This window comes from Ptychodera flava, chromosome 18 (assembly GCF_041260155.1).
Source record: "Ptychodera flava strain L36383 chromosome 18, AS_Pfla_20210202, whole genome shotgun sequence".
In the NCBI taxonomy this organism is placed as follows: Eukaryota; Metazoa; Hemichordata; class Enteropneusta; family Ptychoderidae; genus Ptychodera; species Ptychodera flava.
Genome location: NC_091945.1, coordinates 18,784,094 through 18,799,658, shown reverse-complemented (window position 1 = coordinate 18,799,658; position 15,565 = coordinate 18,784,094). Strand labels below are relative to the sequence as shown.

At 36.0% G+C, this 15,565-nt stretch overlaps 1 protein-coding gene across 1 annotated transcript; it reads left to right on the top strand.

Moving 5' to 3' along the window:
* The first annotated feature begins 679 nt into the window (after positions 1–679).
* LOC139117067 (cathepsin L-like) lies at positions 680–14,895 on the top strand. The gene is given in 12 exon segments (XM_070679900.1): positions 680–907; positions 3,265–3,372; positions 3,827–3,931; positions 7,042–7,123; positions 7,617–7,730; positions 8,545–8,591; positions 8,593–8,785; positions 9,693–9,773; positions 10,729–10,848; positions 12,053–12,208; positions 12,660–12,718; positions 13,124–14,895. Coding segments are annotated over 12 exon segments (1,335 nt in total). The 5' UTR covers positions 680–712; the 3' UTR covers positions 13,199–14,895.
* The last annotated feature ends 670 nt before the right edge of the window (positions 14,896–15,565 follow it).

Genomic DNA, 15,565 nt, shown 5'->3' with positions numbered 1-15,565 from the left:
GATGAGATACATTTTATTTTTCATTGCAAAGGATACACAGACAGTAGACATGATTTTTTCAGTAAACTAAACATTTGTAAAACGCATTCAGAGGCACACAAGACCTTGGAAGCATCTTTTCAAGGACAGATAAAGCATCACTATGTGAATTGGGAAAATACATACATACATGTTTTAAACTCAGACAAGACAAAATGAAAAAGACAAAGTAAACTATTTATGAACCTTTAATATGTTGACCTCATGTATAGATATTTATATTTTATATATATATTATATATACTCTTTCATTGTTGTTTTTTTGCAAAACCTTTATTGTACTCTATGATCAAGATCCCAACTGGGATACGATTTCAATAAAGGCTTACTTTACTTTACTTTACTTTACAAGAACCTAACACCGTATGTTGTTCTCGAGAAAAACAAAAGAACTCTCTCAAGAGGGCGTATTTCATAGCATAGCGTGCAGCTTCCGCAGGCAGAGGGTTTTATTTGTCCCAGGAGGATTTTCGAAGCCCCGGTTTAATAGGATAACTATTATGAATAGCTCGATGATGATACGCAATTTCGTTCAGTTGAATAAACATTGTTTTACTGTAAATGTAGATATTCGTGAAATTTTAACATTTACATATTACGGTCAAGCTGCAACTTAGTCACATGATTGTCACATGATCTTTCGGTGACTCAACCAGGAAAAAACAAAACAAAAATGGCGAAAGGAGTGTGTGTACTTCTGCTGTTCAGTCTTTCGACGGCTTTTGCGCTGCTTGGGGGTCCTGAAGAGATCGACTTGTCAGACCCGTCTGTCAGAGATGCCGCGCTATTTGCCGTTGACAAGTTGAATGAAATGACGAACTCGATGTACCGCAGTAAGCTAATCAGAGTGGTGGAAGCCAAACGACAGGTACAGTGCGATGTAATATGTGTACATGTACGCGGGCGCCGGGATGGAGGCAGACCTATCAACAAACAATAATGTTACTACATGTCTTTCTTTATATTTTCTTCTTGTTGACTAGCCGGTAGTGCTTTCAAAATTTTGAACATTCTTCAAATTCTGTCGGTAACGTTAACGAGGTTCGAAGTTCCCTTGTTCTTCTGAAAGTGTTGGACAATACCTAACGTCATGTCATATGATGTCGCTGGCGCTGACGGGATGTTTACATGGTTTTATTATGACGAACAATACGTTTAACCTCGGCCATGGAATTTTTCCACAGTTTGCATACAATGGGAACAAATATCGAGTAAATAGGCAGTGCCGATGTATACGCAAGACCCTACAAAGGATTTAAAATCGAAATTGGGTCACTTTTTCATGTAAATTGTAAGACGTCCTGATCCATGAAGCTATGTGTGTCTTATTTTATCCCCTTCCCGCAACATGATTGATAAAGGGAACTCGGGACTTGGGTACATGTAAAAAAAAATGGTTGCTTGGTTGAGTATGCTTTTTCATCGGCTCTGAGTGAGAAATGAGAAGTAAGAAGTTCTATTTATAGCAATGATCTGGTGTAAATTCCCATATTATAAAACTGTGTACGACATCCAGGAGTTTTTAAAAGTGTTACCTTGGCATTGGGTTGCCTATGTACTTGAGGGAACACCTATGGACAGGACTGGAAGAGATATGCTCGTGTATATTATGATAGAGCTGACTTGTTGACCATGACCCCAGACTTTGCCAAGCCTGTATGAAGTTACCATGACCCCAGACTTTGCCAACACTGTATGAAGTTACCATGGCATTGTCTGATAAACTGTGTGGATAGTCATACACAATATCGGGCATTTTTAGATCATTGTGTACTAGGTCTGTGCTCATCAATTTTTCACGAAATTTGCCTCGATTTTTCTTGAGTCATTCTCTCATTATCAGGCCGTATTCAGAGATTCAATCCGGTGTTGCATAAAAAAATACGAAGATGTTGATCCTGATCGTTTTGGTAAAATTCCCTTTGAGGTATTAGAGCGGGAAATTACTCCTCATTTGTAAATTTAAACATCTTAAAATCTCCAAAACTTGTTTACCTTCAGACAGTTAAAATCATGACTCATGGAGAGGTGACTTTGTCAAAGACCTGTACACGTCAAGGTCTGTTTCAAATTAAAAAAATATCTTATCATGTCAAGCTAGTAAAAAATTGTTGCAAAATGGAGATTAAACTCATTCAAAAAGCTAGACCAGGAATATACAAAAAACTCAAGTGCCATGCATTCCAAGGTTTAAAGCAAAGCTAAGGTCAGCGAACTTTGAGCAAGTTCAACCAAGCAATTGATCAATACAACTGCCTTGTCTGATACGAATACAAGGTTGAGTGTTGGAATCAAAGTTGATAAAGTTTCTGAGTTGCCATAGTTTATTGACCACCATTGAGTAGGCCTTAATCACATTGTGCCTTTGGTGTGGTGTGTTTATATTCAATTCTCAAACTGCTGAGAGATTTTTTTTGTTCAGGTAGAACCTATTTTGGGACAGATATTTGGACTTCCAAACTTCTACATTATTTTTTGGTATATGATACCACATGTGAGGGCTTGTTTTGAAGCTTATGGAGTTAATAAAGTTTTCACCAGCTTAGTTTTATGAAAATCAGGAATTTTGTTTTCCCCCATAGAGATAACACAGGTATGGCGGCCATTTTGAATTTAAAATATTGAGTAATTTGTCTCTCTACAGGCAAAATTTGCACAGAATCCCCGATTTTCTTTCTTGATTTTTAAAGTGAATGCTTGAAAGTTTGCCTGAGAAAATTTGAGCAAAAGTTTAAGTGTTTCATTTTTAGGTGTGAACTACCTTAATCATGTAGTCAGGCTTTTTACTTGCCAGATATTCAAAATCATGCAAACACTGAAATTTTGTCAGTGATAGAAAATTTGAGAGATGGGAGTTAGTTTTTTGATATGGCAAGGAAAATGATGTCTTGTATATCACGCATTATCATTAAGCTGATTAAGAAGAGTTTGTAATCTTTACATGTATCTGACCATGCATCAGAGTCTGTTTTGTGTAATCAGAAAATTAGTGTGTGATAAAAAGCTGATGAAAATTTCACATACTGTGCCATGTGGTTAGTACTGTGTGCCAACTTTTTATGCAATGGCGCCCTCTTGCTGTGAAAATGAAAGGATGCATCTGTCTGCAAATATTTCAGCTTCTATCATGTAGGCTATTTCCTTCTGTGTCAGTCATGCCAATAAAGATCATTGTTTTACCTAGGCGGAAATAATGTGAAATATTTTATCCGTGTTCATTTCTAGACGGTTGCAGGACAGATTTACCTCCTGAAGATTGAGTCTGGCACAACACGTTGTCACGTCAACGAGGCTACATCTTTGGATCTGTGTGACTTTGATCCAAAAGGACAGGTAGGTGTCGATATCATTATGTATTCCTCATTCTGAGTAGTGTATAAAAGTGTACTTTTGGAACACTAGGTAATCCTTGCTCTTAAAAAAATGCTGTGAAAAAACGAAAATTAATAGTTTCTTCCATCAAACCCAACCTGAAGTCCTTCACCCTGGTTTCAATTATAGATTTTATCTATCCAAATTTGTGTCCATAAACTGTCATTTAGATCTTAAAGGTATACTGTCACCTGTTCCAATGTTGCCACTGTTACCATGGAAAGAGAAAATCAAACCAATCACAAATTTAAGTGTGTGGCCGCTTTTTAAAAAGAGCGCCCTCACATGGGCATTTTGAATACCAAAGAACGCCCCTTTGACCATCTGTGGGCATATTTAGATTACAGGTGACTGTATACCTTTAAAGACTCCAAATCATGCAAAGACTAATATTTTTGTCAATGATATGTTGCAGGTTCATACTTGTGAAGTGAGAGTCTATGTCAGACCATGGGAGAACAAGAGAGAACTCATGGAGGGACACAATTGTGTTCTCAAGGATGACAAACCTCCGATGAAGGTCAGTACAGTGATTGCAGAATCAAGTTGCAATGAACATTCATATGAAATCATGGAATTTGCAGAAAAAGAAAGATGTGATAGAGAATATGTGACCGACAATATAGGGCTCAATTAGTTCAAACTGAAGTCCAGATACCATATTAGCTTCTCAGGTACACAATCTAAACATTCAAAAAGTGTAATATCAAAATCTCTTCCGCTTTCTCCATGAATTAACTTCTATTTACTGATGTGTATTAAAAGCTGATTTTAGTTTCAATAGCAGTTCACTGTGATCTGGAATTTGTAGCTATGCAAAGAAAAGCAAACAACAAATCGTGTTTTTAGCTACTATAGACTATAGTCTATAGAAGCTATTGGGATGGGTATCCGTCCGGCGTCAGTCTGTATGTATGTATGTATGTATGTATGTATGTATGTATGTATGTCCGTTTGTCAGGCGTCCGTCCACTCAAATATCTTGAGAACCGCAGTACTTACTGATTTGATATTTGTTGTGTAGATGAAAAATAGGATTTTGAGAAACTATTTTTTTTAATTTTTTGATATTGTTGAAAATAGGCAAATTAATGCCAAAAAAGGCGTTTTTGGTAAAAAATCTTCTTCTTCATAACCGCTGGTCAGACAGCTTTGTTATTTGGTATACAGGTCCCTAGGGATAACCCAACTTAGATTTGTTAAAATTGTGATGAAATATGCAAATCTGTATTTTTAAGGAATTTTTTTGCCATTTTTGGTCAAAATTTGACGTACATTGTATGTAATTCTTGTACTGTATAAACCCTATCAATTCACCCAGAAAAAAATAGTGAAATTATCAAAGCCAAAATAATTTTAGTGTAGAATTATCAGAAAGTTCAACTTTTTTTGACAGTTCATAGTGAAATGCCTACCATCTTGGAGAATTAAAACATGTAAAGGCAACTTTCCTGAATCCCAACTTTGACATATTCTGAACTGTCATTTATTGTGCCCTGTACGTTATCTAAAAAAAATTGCTCATAATAGCTTGTCATGATAGGGTGGTCAAATAAATAGAGATAGAGAAAGTTCTAATTTCCATTTATGGTTGACTTGGTAAGGATAAAATAAAATTACACTTTGAGGAAAAAAATAGAGTGGTCAATTAAAAGAGTGGTCAAATGATAGGGTTTTTATGGTAAAGCTGGGCTGTAAGATTCCTCATGTGCTATTTATAGCAATTATGCAATCTGTGTAAACAGTGCAAGAAAGTGTTACATGATTCCTTATAATGCTTTTGATGACCTTGAACTTCTTAAGTTTCAAACATTTGTCTCTTCAGTGTGCTTTCTCTGAGTACGTACAGTCTCAACTTATTCAACAGAACTTACTTACAATGTTAATTTGAAAGTTAAAATGTACTTTGTTAATAGGATGGAAATACTGATAAAGATAACCTGACAGATACATATATGCTGTTTTTTATGACTTAAATCTTGATTTAAGCAAGTCTTGTTTACTTTAATTAGAATGTAATTAAATCTGGTGTATTAGCTACTATAGACTAATATAGTCTATAAAAGCTATTGCGATGGGTATTCGTCCGGCGTGCACCGTCAGTCTGTATGTATGTATGTATATAAGTATGTATGTATGTATGTATGTCCGTTTGTTAGGCGTCCGTCCACAACTGCAGTACTTACTGATTTGATATTTGTTGTGTGGATAAAATATATGATTTTGAGAAACCGTTTTTATTATTGTTGAAAATATGCAAGTTAGCACCAAAAAAGGCGTTTTTGGTAAAAAATCTCCTTCTTCATAACCACTGGTCAGACAGCTTTGTTATTTGGTATACAGGTCCCTAGGGATAACCCAACTTAGATTTGTTAAAATTGTGATGAAATATGCAAATCTGTATTTTTACGGAATTTTTTTTCCATTTTTGGTCAGGCCATCCTGAAATGAGCTATCAAAGATATCCACCTTCTTCATCAATACATGTGTCACAAAAGGTTATTCTCTACATAACGCAGCAGAGCTCTGTCAACTGTTGAGTCGCTTGTTTTTTCAAAACCGCTGGTCAGACAGCTTTAATATTTGGTTTACAAGTCCCTAGGATGACCTTAGGGACCGTCTCAGATTGTCGCAGAAGTTCAAAAAGCGAAATTTATTCGTTTAGGGGGGGAGGGGGTTTGACCTCCATTCACTTTCGCACTTTTATTTTATGATCACAAGTTTTTGTGTGTTTATCTTAAATTAAAGAAAAACTGCACACTCGTGCCAACAAATTTGTAGCTGTTTCCCTCTCGTTTGTGCCCCAAACACAATTTACCGAATAGGAACATTGGATCCTAAACATTTCATTCATCAAATTATACAAAGACAAAAAGTATCATTTCCTTAAAAATGTGCTATTTATAAGCGTCTGCTCTAACCACTAGATGTCTTTATTCTCACTTGTTATGCACCTGGTCACAGTCATTTTAATATGATTGAACATGCCTGGGCCCCCTTGTCAAAGTTTTTTGCTTATTTACCGCCCCTACCAAGTACAAATTGCGTGTTCACAAAGACAAAGAACAGCACAAGAGATGCAAAAAGGGAAAGTAAAATAAAATGAAACTTTTATGCGGTAAAATGTCCTGTTAGTACTCAAATCTGATCGATAACTTTAATTGTAATGTGGCAAGGGGAATACGTCTTTAGTAGCTATAGCAAAATGCAACATTGTACTCTCGGGCAGACATGAACATTTCGCACTTTTGAAGTTTCGTTTAGGGGGAGGGGGGAGGGGGTTTTGATCTAAACGAAGAAATTTCGTTTCTTGAACTTCTGCGACAATCTGAGACGGTCCCTTAGTGAGATAATTTCATACAGTCATGTATCCATGTCTATAGTAGCTTCAGGGACTTTGGCCCTATGTTTAATTCAAACTGTCATGCTGACAAATCACTTTTAAATCCTTTTTCTCTGGCATCAAAGTTTCAAAGCTTTTTTGTTTTCCTTAATTGATCACATTTAGATTCCATGAACAGCTCAGCTTGACAAAGTACAAGTGCTGAGAACAAGTGGTATACATGTAGGATTAGATCTGTGATTTGTCACACCACTCTATAATCAACATAGTTGTCTTTCTCTTTACAGACTGGTGATGGAAAAGGCCTGCTCCAACTTGACATGTTCAACGATTTTATTCAGAAGTATGGGAAGAAGTATTCAACTGAGGGTAAGAGATGTTTTGCCCGTCCAAGTTAATGACCCCAACCAATGTAGTGTCTGTGACCTTATGACCGCACATGTCAGAGGTCATCTGACATGTATAACTTCTTATGTTAATTCTGGGAAATTATTCCGGTAAAAATCAGCTTAAACTTTTCATCAAAGATTTGCCATCATGTTGTGCCTTGTCAGCAAGGGAAGTTAACCAGATAAGTTTCAGTCATGAAGATCAAGTCAGTCAAGAAAAATGTGGTTACAGGGTCAGAGATGAGTGAGAAAACAATAATCTATAATGGAGCATGTTTTACCGCATATCAAACCCCCTCCTGAAGGATGGTGTAAGTTGTAAGCCAGTGGATATGTACATTGTCATTTACTCAGTTTCTCTAGGTTTACCAATTTCTACCATTTATCAAAGTTGTAACCTCAGCAAAACACTGTCAATGGTATAACAATATGGGTAACCTTACAATTTTTCCCTCTCTCCCTTTGTCTCACAGAGTTTGACTTTCGATTCAGAGTCTTCAAGTCCAATCTTGCAAAAGCGGAACAACTTCAACAAAATGAGCAGGCCACAGGACAGTATGGTGTCACAAAGTTCATGGATCTTACAGGTAAAGAAAAAATTTAATATTTTCATTCTTTTGGATATCACTTCATCAAATTTTTTCATCCATTTCAGTGTATAATCGTATTCACCCATAGTTCCTGTGTTTAGGGGCACCAAGACCTCCATTGAAAACATCCTAAGAATGTACCTCTGGTAACATGGTGTGACAAATATCTTTAAAGCCCCACTAGCTGTAACTTGAAATTGTTGACCTCAAAATATTTTCCTATTCTCTCCTGGTTTTCTCTGAATTCTACCCTCTGAAGGAATATGGGATTTTACTGCATTAGGAAACCATTCTCTTGTGAGAACAAGTGACAAGTAAATTCAAATTTGAACAGTCATTTTGATTTCCTGCCATTTACAAAAATTGGCAATATTAGGCCTACAAACGAAACAGGACATACAATGTGAGTGTTGAAAAAATTCACCCCTATGTATTACATTGGACTACTCTGTGCAGTTTATGTGAAGATTTCAGTTCAGATATGCACAGTGTCCACGGTTTTGCTTTTACGCGTGGGGCTGCAATTAAATGTTTTTAAAAACACTTAATCGCAGTGTAATCATTATCTCGTTCAAAACTGCATATATAGTCCTGACGGGTAGTTAATAATAAGTGTATACACACACCTGAATTAGTACATTCTCACAAACTTATTTTAGCTTGAAAGTAAAATCATAAAAATAATGCTTAAAGATACAGTAAGTTAGGCTCTAAGTGATACGGAGCTTCAAACTTTGTGATTTTTTCACCCATATTGCCAGACTTTCAGCCATTTCTTAAACCTGTCAGTGTATTTTTTCCCTTTTTACAGAGGAAGAGTTCAAAAAATACTACCTCACACCTGTCTGGCCAGGCTCCAGGTGTTAACTCTCAACCACCTGCTAAGTTGAAAGGTGAAGCCCCGGAGTCCTTTGATTGGAGGGATCACAACGCTGTGACGGAGGTGAAAAACCAAGGAACATGTGGATCATGCTGGGCATTCTCAACGACTGGAAATATTGAAGGGCAGTGGGCCATCAAGAAAAAACAGCTGATATCACTCTCTGAACAAAGTATGTTGATAAATGCTTACTCTTACCCGTTCACCTCAATGATTTGGTCCAAACTCATTGTTACGAATTTTGATTGTGGACCTGTTCACAGGGAATTAGGGATGAACAGGTCATAGCATTAACACAACACAGCAAATTCACCAGCTTTCTTTATTTGGCCGAACAAAAAAAATTGTGCTGTTCCGATAACCTGACCTACCCTATTTTTTACCTGCCGACCCTAAACATTTAAGAGCTACATAAACACAGAATTGAAGTAAAACAAAGAAAGAAGAAAGAAACGCCCCGCTAAAATTTGATTTTTTTTATGTTTATTTCCTTTTATATGTATGATACATTTTTCTAGAAGTGTTGTGGCCAGTGTTTGATCGCCCTAAGTAAACCCCTGAAAAATGCATATATAAAAATAAAAAATTTTGGAAAAAAAAAATTCCTGCCGACCTACCTACAATATTTTTGAAAACCAAGTTATCAGAACAGCACAATTTATTACTTTTTTTGACTGACCATTAATGGTAGCTTTGCTAGTGATTGCAGCATTATTTTGTTGGTGACATAAAATCTGTCGAAATATTATCTGATTTGCCGCTGGCCGGGTTTTTCGCTGGAGTTAATTATAGTCACAGCCCTCAATACATGTGAGGTTTACTATTACTGTCATACTAAAAGTAGCAATAGGATGTACAATTTTTATCAGTTTTGTGAAATTTTCAAACCTGTAAATTTGAATAGTCAAAATTTTACATGTGTAAGACAAATATTTAAATTTACATATTAATGATAAATTTGGGACACGTGGAATTACATTGCCACAATGCAATACATACCGGTATATCCATGTGCTTTCTGTGATTCCTGTATGGAATGTATTGGCTTTAATTTCATAATGTCTGTATGTGTTTTTCAGTGTTGGTTGATTGTGATAAGCTTGATGAAGGATGCAATGGAGGATTACCTACTAACGCCTATGCAGAAATCATGAGAATGGGTATGTAAAGGACGAGACTCACTCAAATTTCAACACCCACAAGATACATGTACTTGTCAAAACCAACTACAGAATAACTGAGTCAGTCATAGAAACTCTGAACAAGAGGTTTAGCACTCCGAAAACATCCAACGCATACAAGTAATTAAAAAATCAATCAAGGCAAACATGTATATTTGACAGATGAGAAAGGTTGAAAGTCCCACAACGGCCAAAGTTAGCCTTTTTTGATTCTTGACTTCACACCATATACAGTAGCATGTTGTGCACCCTGCAGAGAACATGCTGATTATTCAGGTTTCAAATTCTCCATTACGGTTACAATTGTAAAAAATGGCTGCTGACACTGAAAAGACTTTTGTCAATACCAATTTTCATTGTTCCAACTTTGGAAAATCAAGATTAAAAAATCAGGGGCCACTGTTCAAAATGTCGTACCAGTTAAACAGATTACCCAAAATTGACTGACACCTAAATTTTAATATGGCTGCCATCCCTGTGTTAACTCTATTGGAAAAATTCAAATTTTGATGTAATTTCTGATGTAAAATTTAGTTACTCCATGAACTTCAATATGACCCCCCACAAGTTGTAGAACAAAAATTGTTGTAAATGTTTGAGGAGGCGTTGAATATTTGTCCCCAAGACACATTCTGCATCAAATAGAATCCTGCCAAAGCTTTCATCCAAATGACATTGTGTACTATACTGGTACAGTGATTGCTACATGTTCGTCCATAGTAACTCCAAAAATTTGAATTTCGCATCCAAAATATTTCAGGCAGACTACGCTGTATCTGCTGCCTTTGAAGTACCAATAATAACAACAAAATTCAGGAATTTCAGTCGTGAGACATTTTGAATGTTAATGAAAATTAAACTTGTCCGTCAAAAACAGAGTCATACTTGCAGAATGCTGAATATCTTTATGTGTTGACTTTCTTTACCATTTCAGGCGGAATCATGACTGAGACTGATTACCCCTATAAGGGAGTGGATTCTTCCTGTAAGTTCAACCGCACAATGGCCAAAATTTACATCAACGGATCCATGAATATTTCACAGGATGAAGGAGGTAAGGTTGGGAAAAAAGTGTTCAAGGTTGAGTCAGTTACTGTTTTGATGGATTCAGTTTAGTTATTTACTAGAAACTGATGGAAGATATGATCGGGAATTAACGTCACACTTGATCTTCTTCATTCATCACGCCAAGACGGATCGGATTATCTAGAAGGAGTCATCAAGTCTTTGAGTGTTGTTATCAATCTTTGACACACAATTTTCATGACAAGGATGGATTATGGGTCAAGCTAATAACCATTTGAGCGCCAAAGTCAATTTTTGTCACCCTTATAAAGTGTGCCCCAGTCAAATATTTTTCAGATTTTTGCCAAAATTTTGGTGAAAAACTGTAGCCAATGAAGTGTGATGTCCATTTCGTCCAAAATTATCAAAAAATTGCAGAAAAATTCATAACAATTGGTAAAATATTGCACTGAAATTTTGTTGGGAAAAAATACAGCACTCAAAGGGTTAATGATTGAAATATATTCCTTACTCAAACATTATGTGAAAATTATATTTTGCAACCACACATCCCCTAGGCAGTAGGGAGAATTTCTGACAGTATCAGCATTATTCTTCTATCCACTATATGTTTTTTTTTCAATGCTCGACTTTTGCTATCATTTGCTATCTTTCATTTAATGTTCTGGATGTTATGAAAGCTTAATGCTATTAATGTAGTAATACATTGCATTTAGACCCATGAAGACAAAAAGCCATCTTTACGTGCAGTCAGTTCTAATTACAGTTACTTGATAGACCATTTTCTGTGGTTTACAATGCCTTATAAGATCTAATCCATACCGTATGTGACAGTTACAGTGTGATCAATGAAGACAAAGGGTGCATCATCCACAGTATCGCAGGCCGCACAAAACATTCAATTTGACTCAAACTGCCCAGATACACATACCACAGTCATAGAAAGTTCGAAAATGTTTCGTGTGGCATGACCCTTATTTTGTCCATGGAACATTAATGATGAAAACTGACAGAACAAAGCCTATCAACATTATGCACAATTTTGCACTGAGCTCAATATTTGCAAGTTTTTCCTCTATGGGCACTATATATATTTCATGGGTACATTTTTAAAAAATCACTGTTAAAAACAATTTTTGTCTTTTTGTTGCAAAAGTCTTCCAATTTTCACCAAGTCAACCCCTCAACTTTCAGTTCTCATCTCAACATTGTTGTGTCATATTTTTTTTCAGAGATTGCCAACTGGTTGGCAGCCAACGGTCCCATATCCATTGGCATCAATGCCAATGCCATGCAGTTTTACTTTGGAGGTATTTCGCATCCCTGGAAAATTTTCTGCAATCCAGAAAACTTGGATCATGGTGTTCTCATAGTTGGTTATGGAACAAGTAAGTAGCAAGCAACTGTCAGCCACTGAGTTTTGCCTGCAGGGAAAGGCAGAATGGTATCTCTTTTTCCTCAGCCAACTTTTCATGATTATTTTGGTGTTCCTGTAAAGACAAGTGTTCGCTGTTTAGCCTGTACATGTCAGTTCACATGCTAATTACAAAAATGAGTAAAAAAATGCCGATTATCAACTTCACTTAAAATACCTAATCTCACTGCATGAACCGAAATTTCAACATTCGGTTGTTGGTGGTTTATGAGCCATGGTACACTGTTTCCCCTCAAAGGATGTAATCAGACGGAAATGTTGACAATTTATTTAGAATCAACCATAGGAAATAGTGAAGTACACATGAGCCTAGCCGGTATACTCTCTTATAGAAAATGTTGTGGTTTTTCAGTACATTTTATTCCAAATTTTGCTCAAACAAAATTTTTATTTTGTCCGAACAGAGGATGGTACGCCTTACTGGATTATCAAGAACAGTTGGGGCAAAGATTGGGGTGAGCAGGTATGTCCGTCACTCTTGTTTTTATAAAATTATAACCCTGGAATTTTGTGTAAATGATAAATTTTCACAGACCTGTTATGAGCTGTTGAGATTTTGATATGAAATAGAAGACATGACATTGAATCTGTGAATTAGATACAACCTTCTGCAACCCTCACACCACCAAAGTTGGTACAACCCCATTGAATTCCATGTTGAGGCTGGACCACTGCAGCAGGAAATAGGGGTGTTATAAGACTTAAAACAGTGAAAAAATGAAATCACAGTGATTGTCTCCATCAATCCTTGGCAAGTTGTCAGCATTCACGCCCTCATCGATGTCATCCAGACATAAAAACACCAACATCCACATATCCAATCCTTTCATGACGCCAGATCATCTTTTTTCTTTCCCGCCATTTTCAGGGTTACTATCTGGCGTACAGAGGTGGTGGAGTTTGTGGACTGAACGAAATGTGTACCTCAGCAATCATTAATTAGTGAATCAATGAGATTCAGTTTTACATCAAAACATTGGTTAATGGATTTCAGTGCAGCTAAGCATACTTGCATGTAACTCTTAGCCCTATGTCTTTCTTACCCATTTTAATGTACTCTAAGTATATATTATATATCTGCACTTTTTGAAAATAGATACATGTATGTATTTTAAAATAGTCTTCCTATACCTTCATAGAGAAGATGACTCTTCACCATTGGAGAATTTACAACTTCTCCCATTTTATGTTTTTATCTTGATTGTTACTGATTTTATGAATAATTTTAAAACACACATGTAAAAAGAAGAAAATTCTATACAAGAATATTATAGGAAAAATGTAGATACCTGTATTATATCAACCGTTACATTCCATTCTCACACTTGCTGAGGTTTGTAAGACGCCTTCAACATCAGTACCCAGTACTCAGGAGCTAATTGCTAGTTTCTTGGTCCATAGCAACCATCTTCCAATCAATTAAACCAGATTGTGAATACCAAAGGTAGTCATGAAATTTCCAATTTTTCTCTTCTGTGTACTCAGCCGCTAAATTGTTTGCTTTGGTTTGTTCTGTCAACAAATGAAATGGAAAGTAACTTGGAAGTTAAGCATATGCATACACCATTAAATTCCAAAAGATAATGTGTTTGAATAATAGAAAATTATCAAGATCATTCTACTGATGTGCAGCGTGCTCAGATGGTTATATATAATTGGTTGATTGTTACTATTCACAGCAACTTAGGGAGTCTTTTTGTATTATTCAATCGTCACGGCAAGATTCAGCCACCCAATTGGATAACAGCTTTCAAGATGCTGCACATCAGCCCAGATCATTGACAGATGCACAACGCACACTTATACATTAGTGTGTTTGTCCTAGGCACTATTGTCAAATATTTGAACTTCTTGTTCTGTCTTTGGTTGCCATGGTTATTTGGCTTGCCGTGAGTAGGTATTGATACAGGTGTTTTCTCAGTGTTTATTGGTGGATGCAACACTGCTAACTTAGTAGTGTTTTCCAAAGGAAAGACAAATGCATATATTAAAGCTGACTCAATTTACTTGATTAGATCTGTGGCAAAATGTGTGATAGACATTTGTAATAATTTGAAAGACATAAACTTTAGCCCAAACTTTTCTCGTGGAAAATTTTAACATGCCCTTTAAAAATGAAATCAGGGGTCACCATGCAAATTTTGGTACTAGAGACATGGACACTTGAAATTCAAAATGGCTGCCATCTCTGTGATAGGTCTATGGGGAAAACATACAAATTTGCAATTTTCGAAGAAATAAGGCAGTGAAAATTTTAGTTACTCCCAGAACTTAAAAATGAGTCCCTGCATGCAGTAAACTACAAGGTATTATAGAAATTTGAGAGTCTAAATATTGCCACCAAAGCACATTTTACCTGAATGCACAAGTTTTTTCGTTGATAGCAGCTTCATTACAAATCACAAGGAATTTAGGCAGACTTTAGTCACATGATCACTATAATAAACCACAAATTCTTATAAATTTTTCTCATTTACATTCTCGTCACAAACATTTACCAACATTTTACATGCAACCTCATCACCATGGTAATTTGCAGACCCAATCTTGAGAATGATTTTTTACCATGAAATAAAATGGAATGTAATTTTTGTAATGTGTATTTTCTATGAATCATGCAATAAAACAGTTATAGACAAAGTTCTCAGAGTACCATTTCAATCGCCGAAGTACAATAAGTACTGAAGGAGATGTTCTGATGATGTGGAAATCTCGTTGAGTAACAGTAAGGCCAGAGTAATTAAATTCTTCATTTTGCATCCTCTTGAAATTTGGATAGGTAAAACGTTGTGCAGTTCAAAAATACAGAAAATTTTACACACTCAAGTTTATATTTGACAAAATATGTGAACAAAAGATTTTGTAGGCAGAAAAGCGATGTAGCAAAGTCCTATTCAAATACACTTTTGGTTTAATATTTTCATGAAAACCTTCAAAAATCCATGTGCAGGGAAGCAAAACAAAGAATTTAATTACTTCTTTCTAATCTGTAATCACTAGTTGCACACATTTCTCATAAAAAGTAGAGGATAGACTAGTGTTTCCTCTCAGCTCAGTGGGCACACCACTGACTCAACAAAGATCTCTTAGCTTAGAAAATGTCATACGTATAGGGCTGTTCCCAAATGATGTCATTGGTTTCTCATTAATATGCAAGAATAAATATTTGTCTGCAAATTTACAGCGCACATAATTTAGAAACTACACATGCCAGAATAACAAATAACACAGGCAACTGTCAAAATTACAATGAACATTAGAAAAGACAAAAAAGACTCGGACTACGGTACTAGCCCCAACAACAGCCATA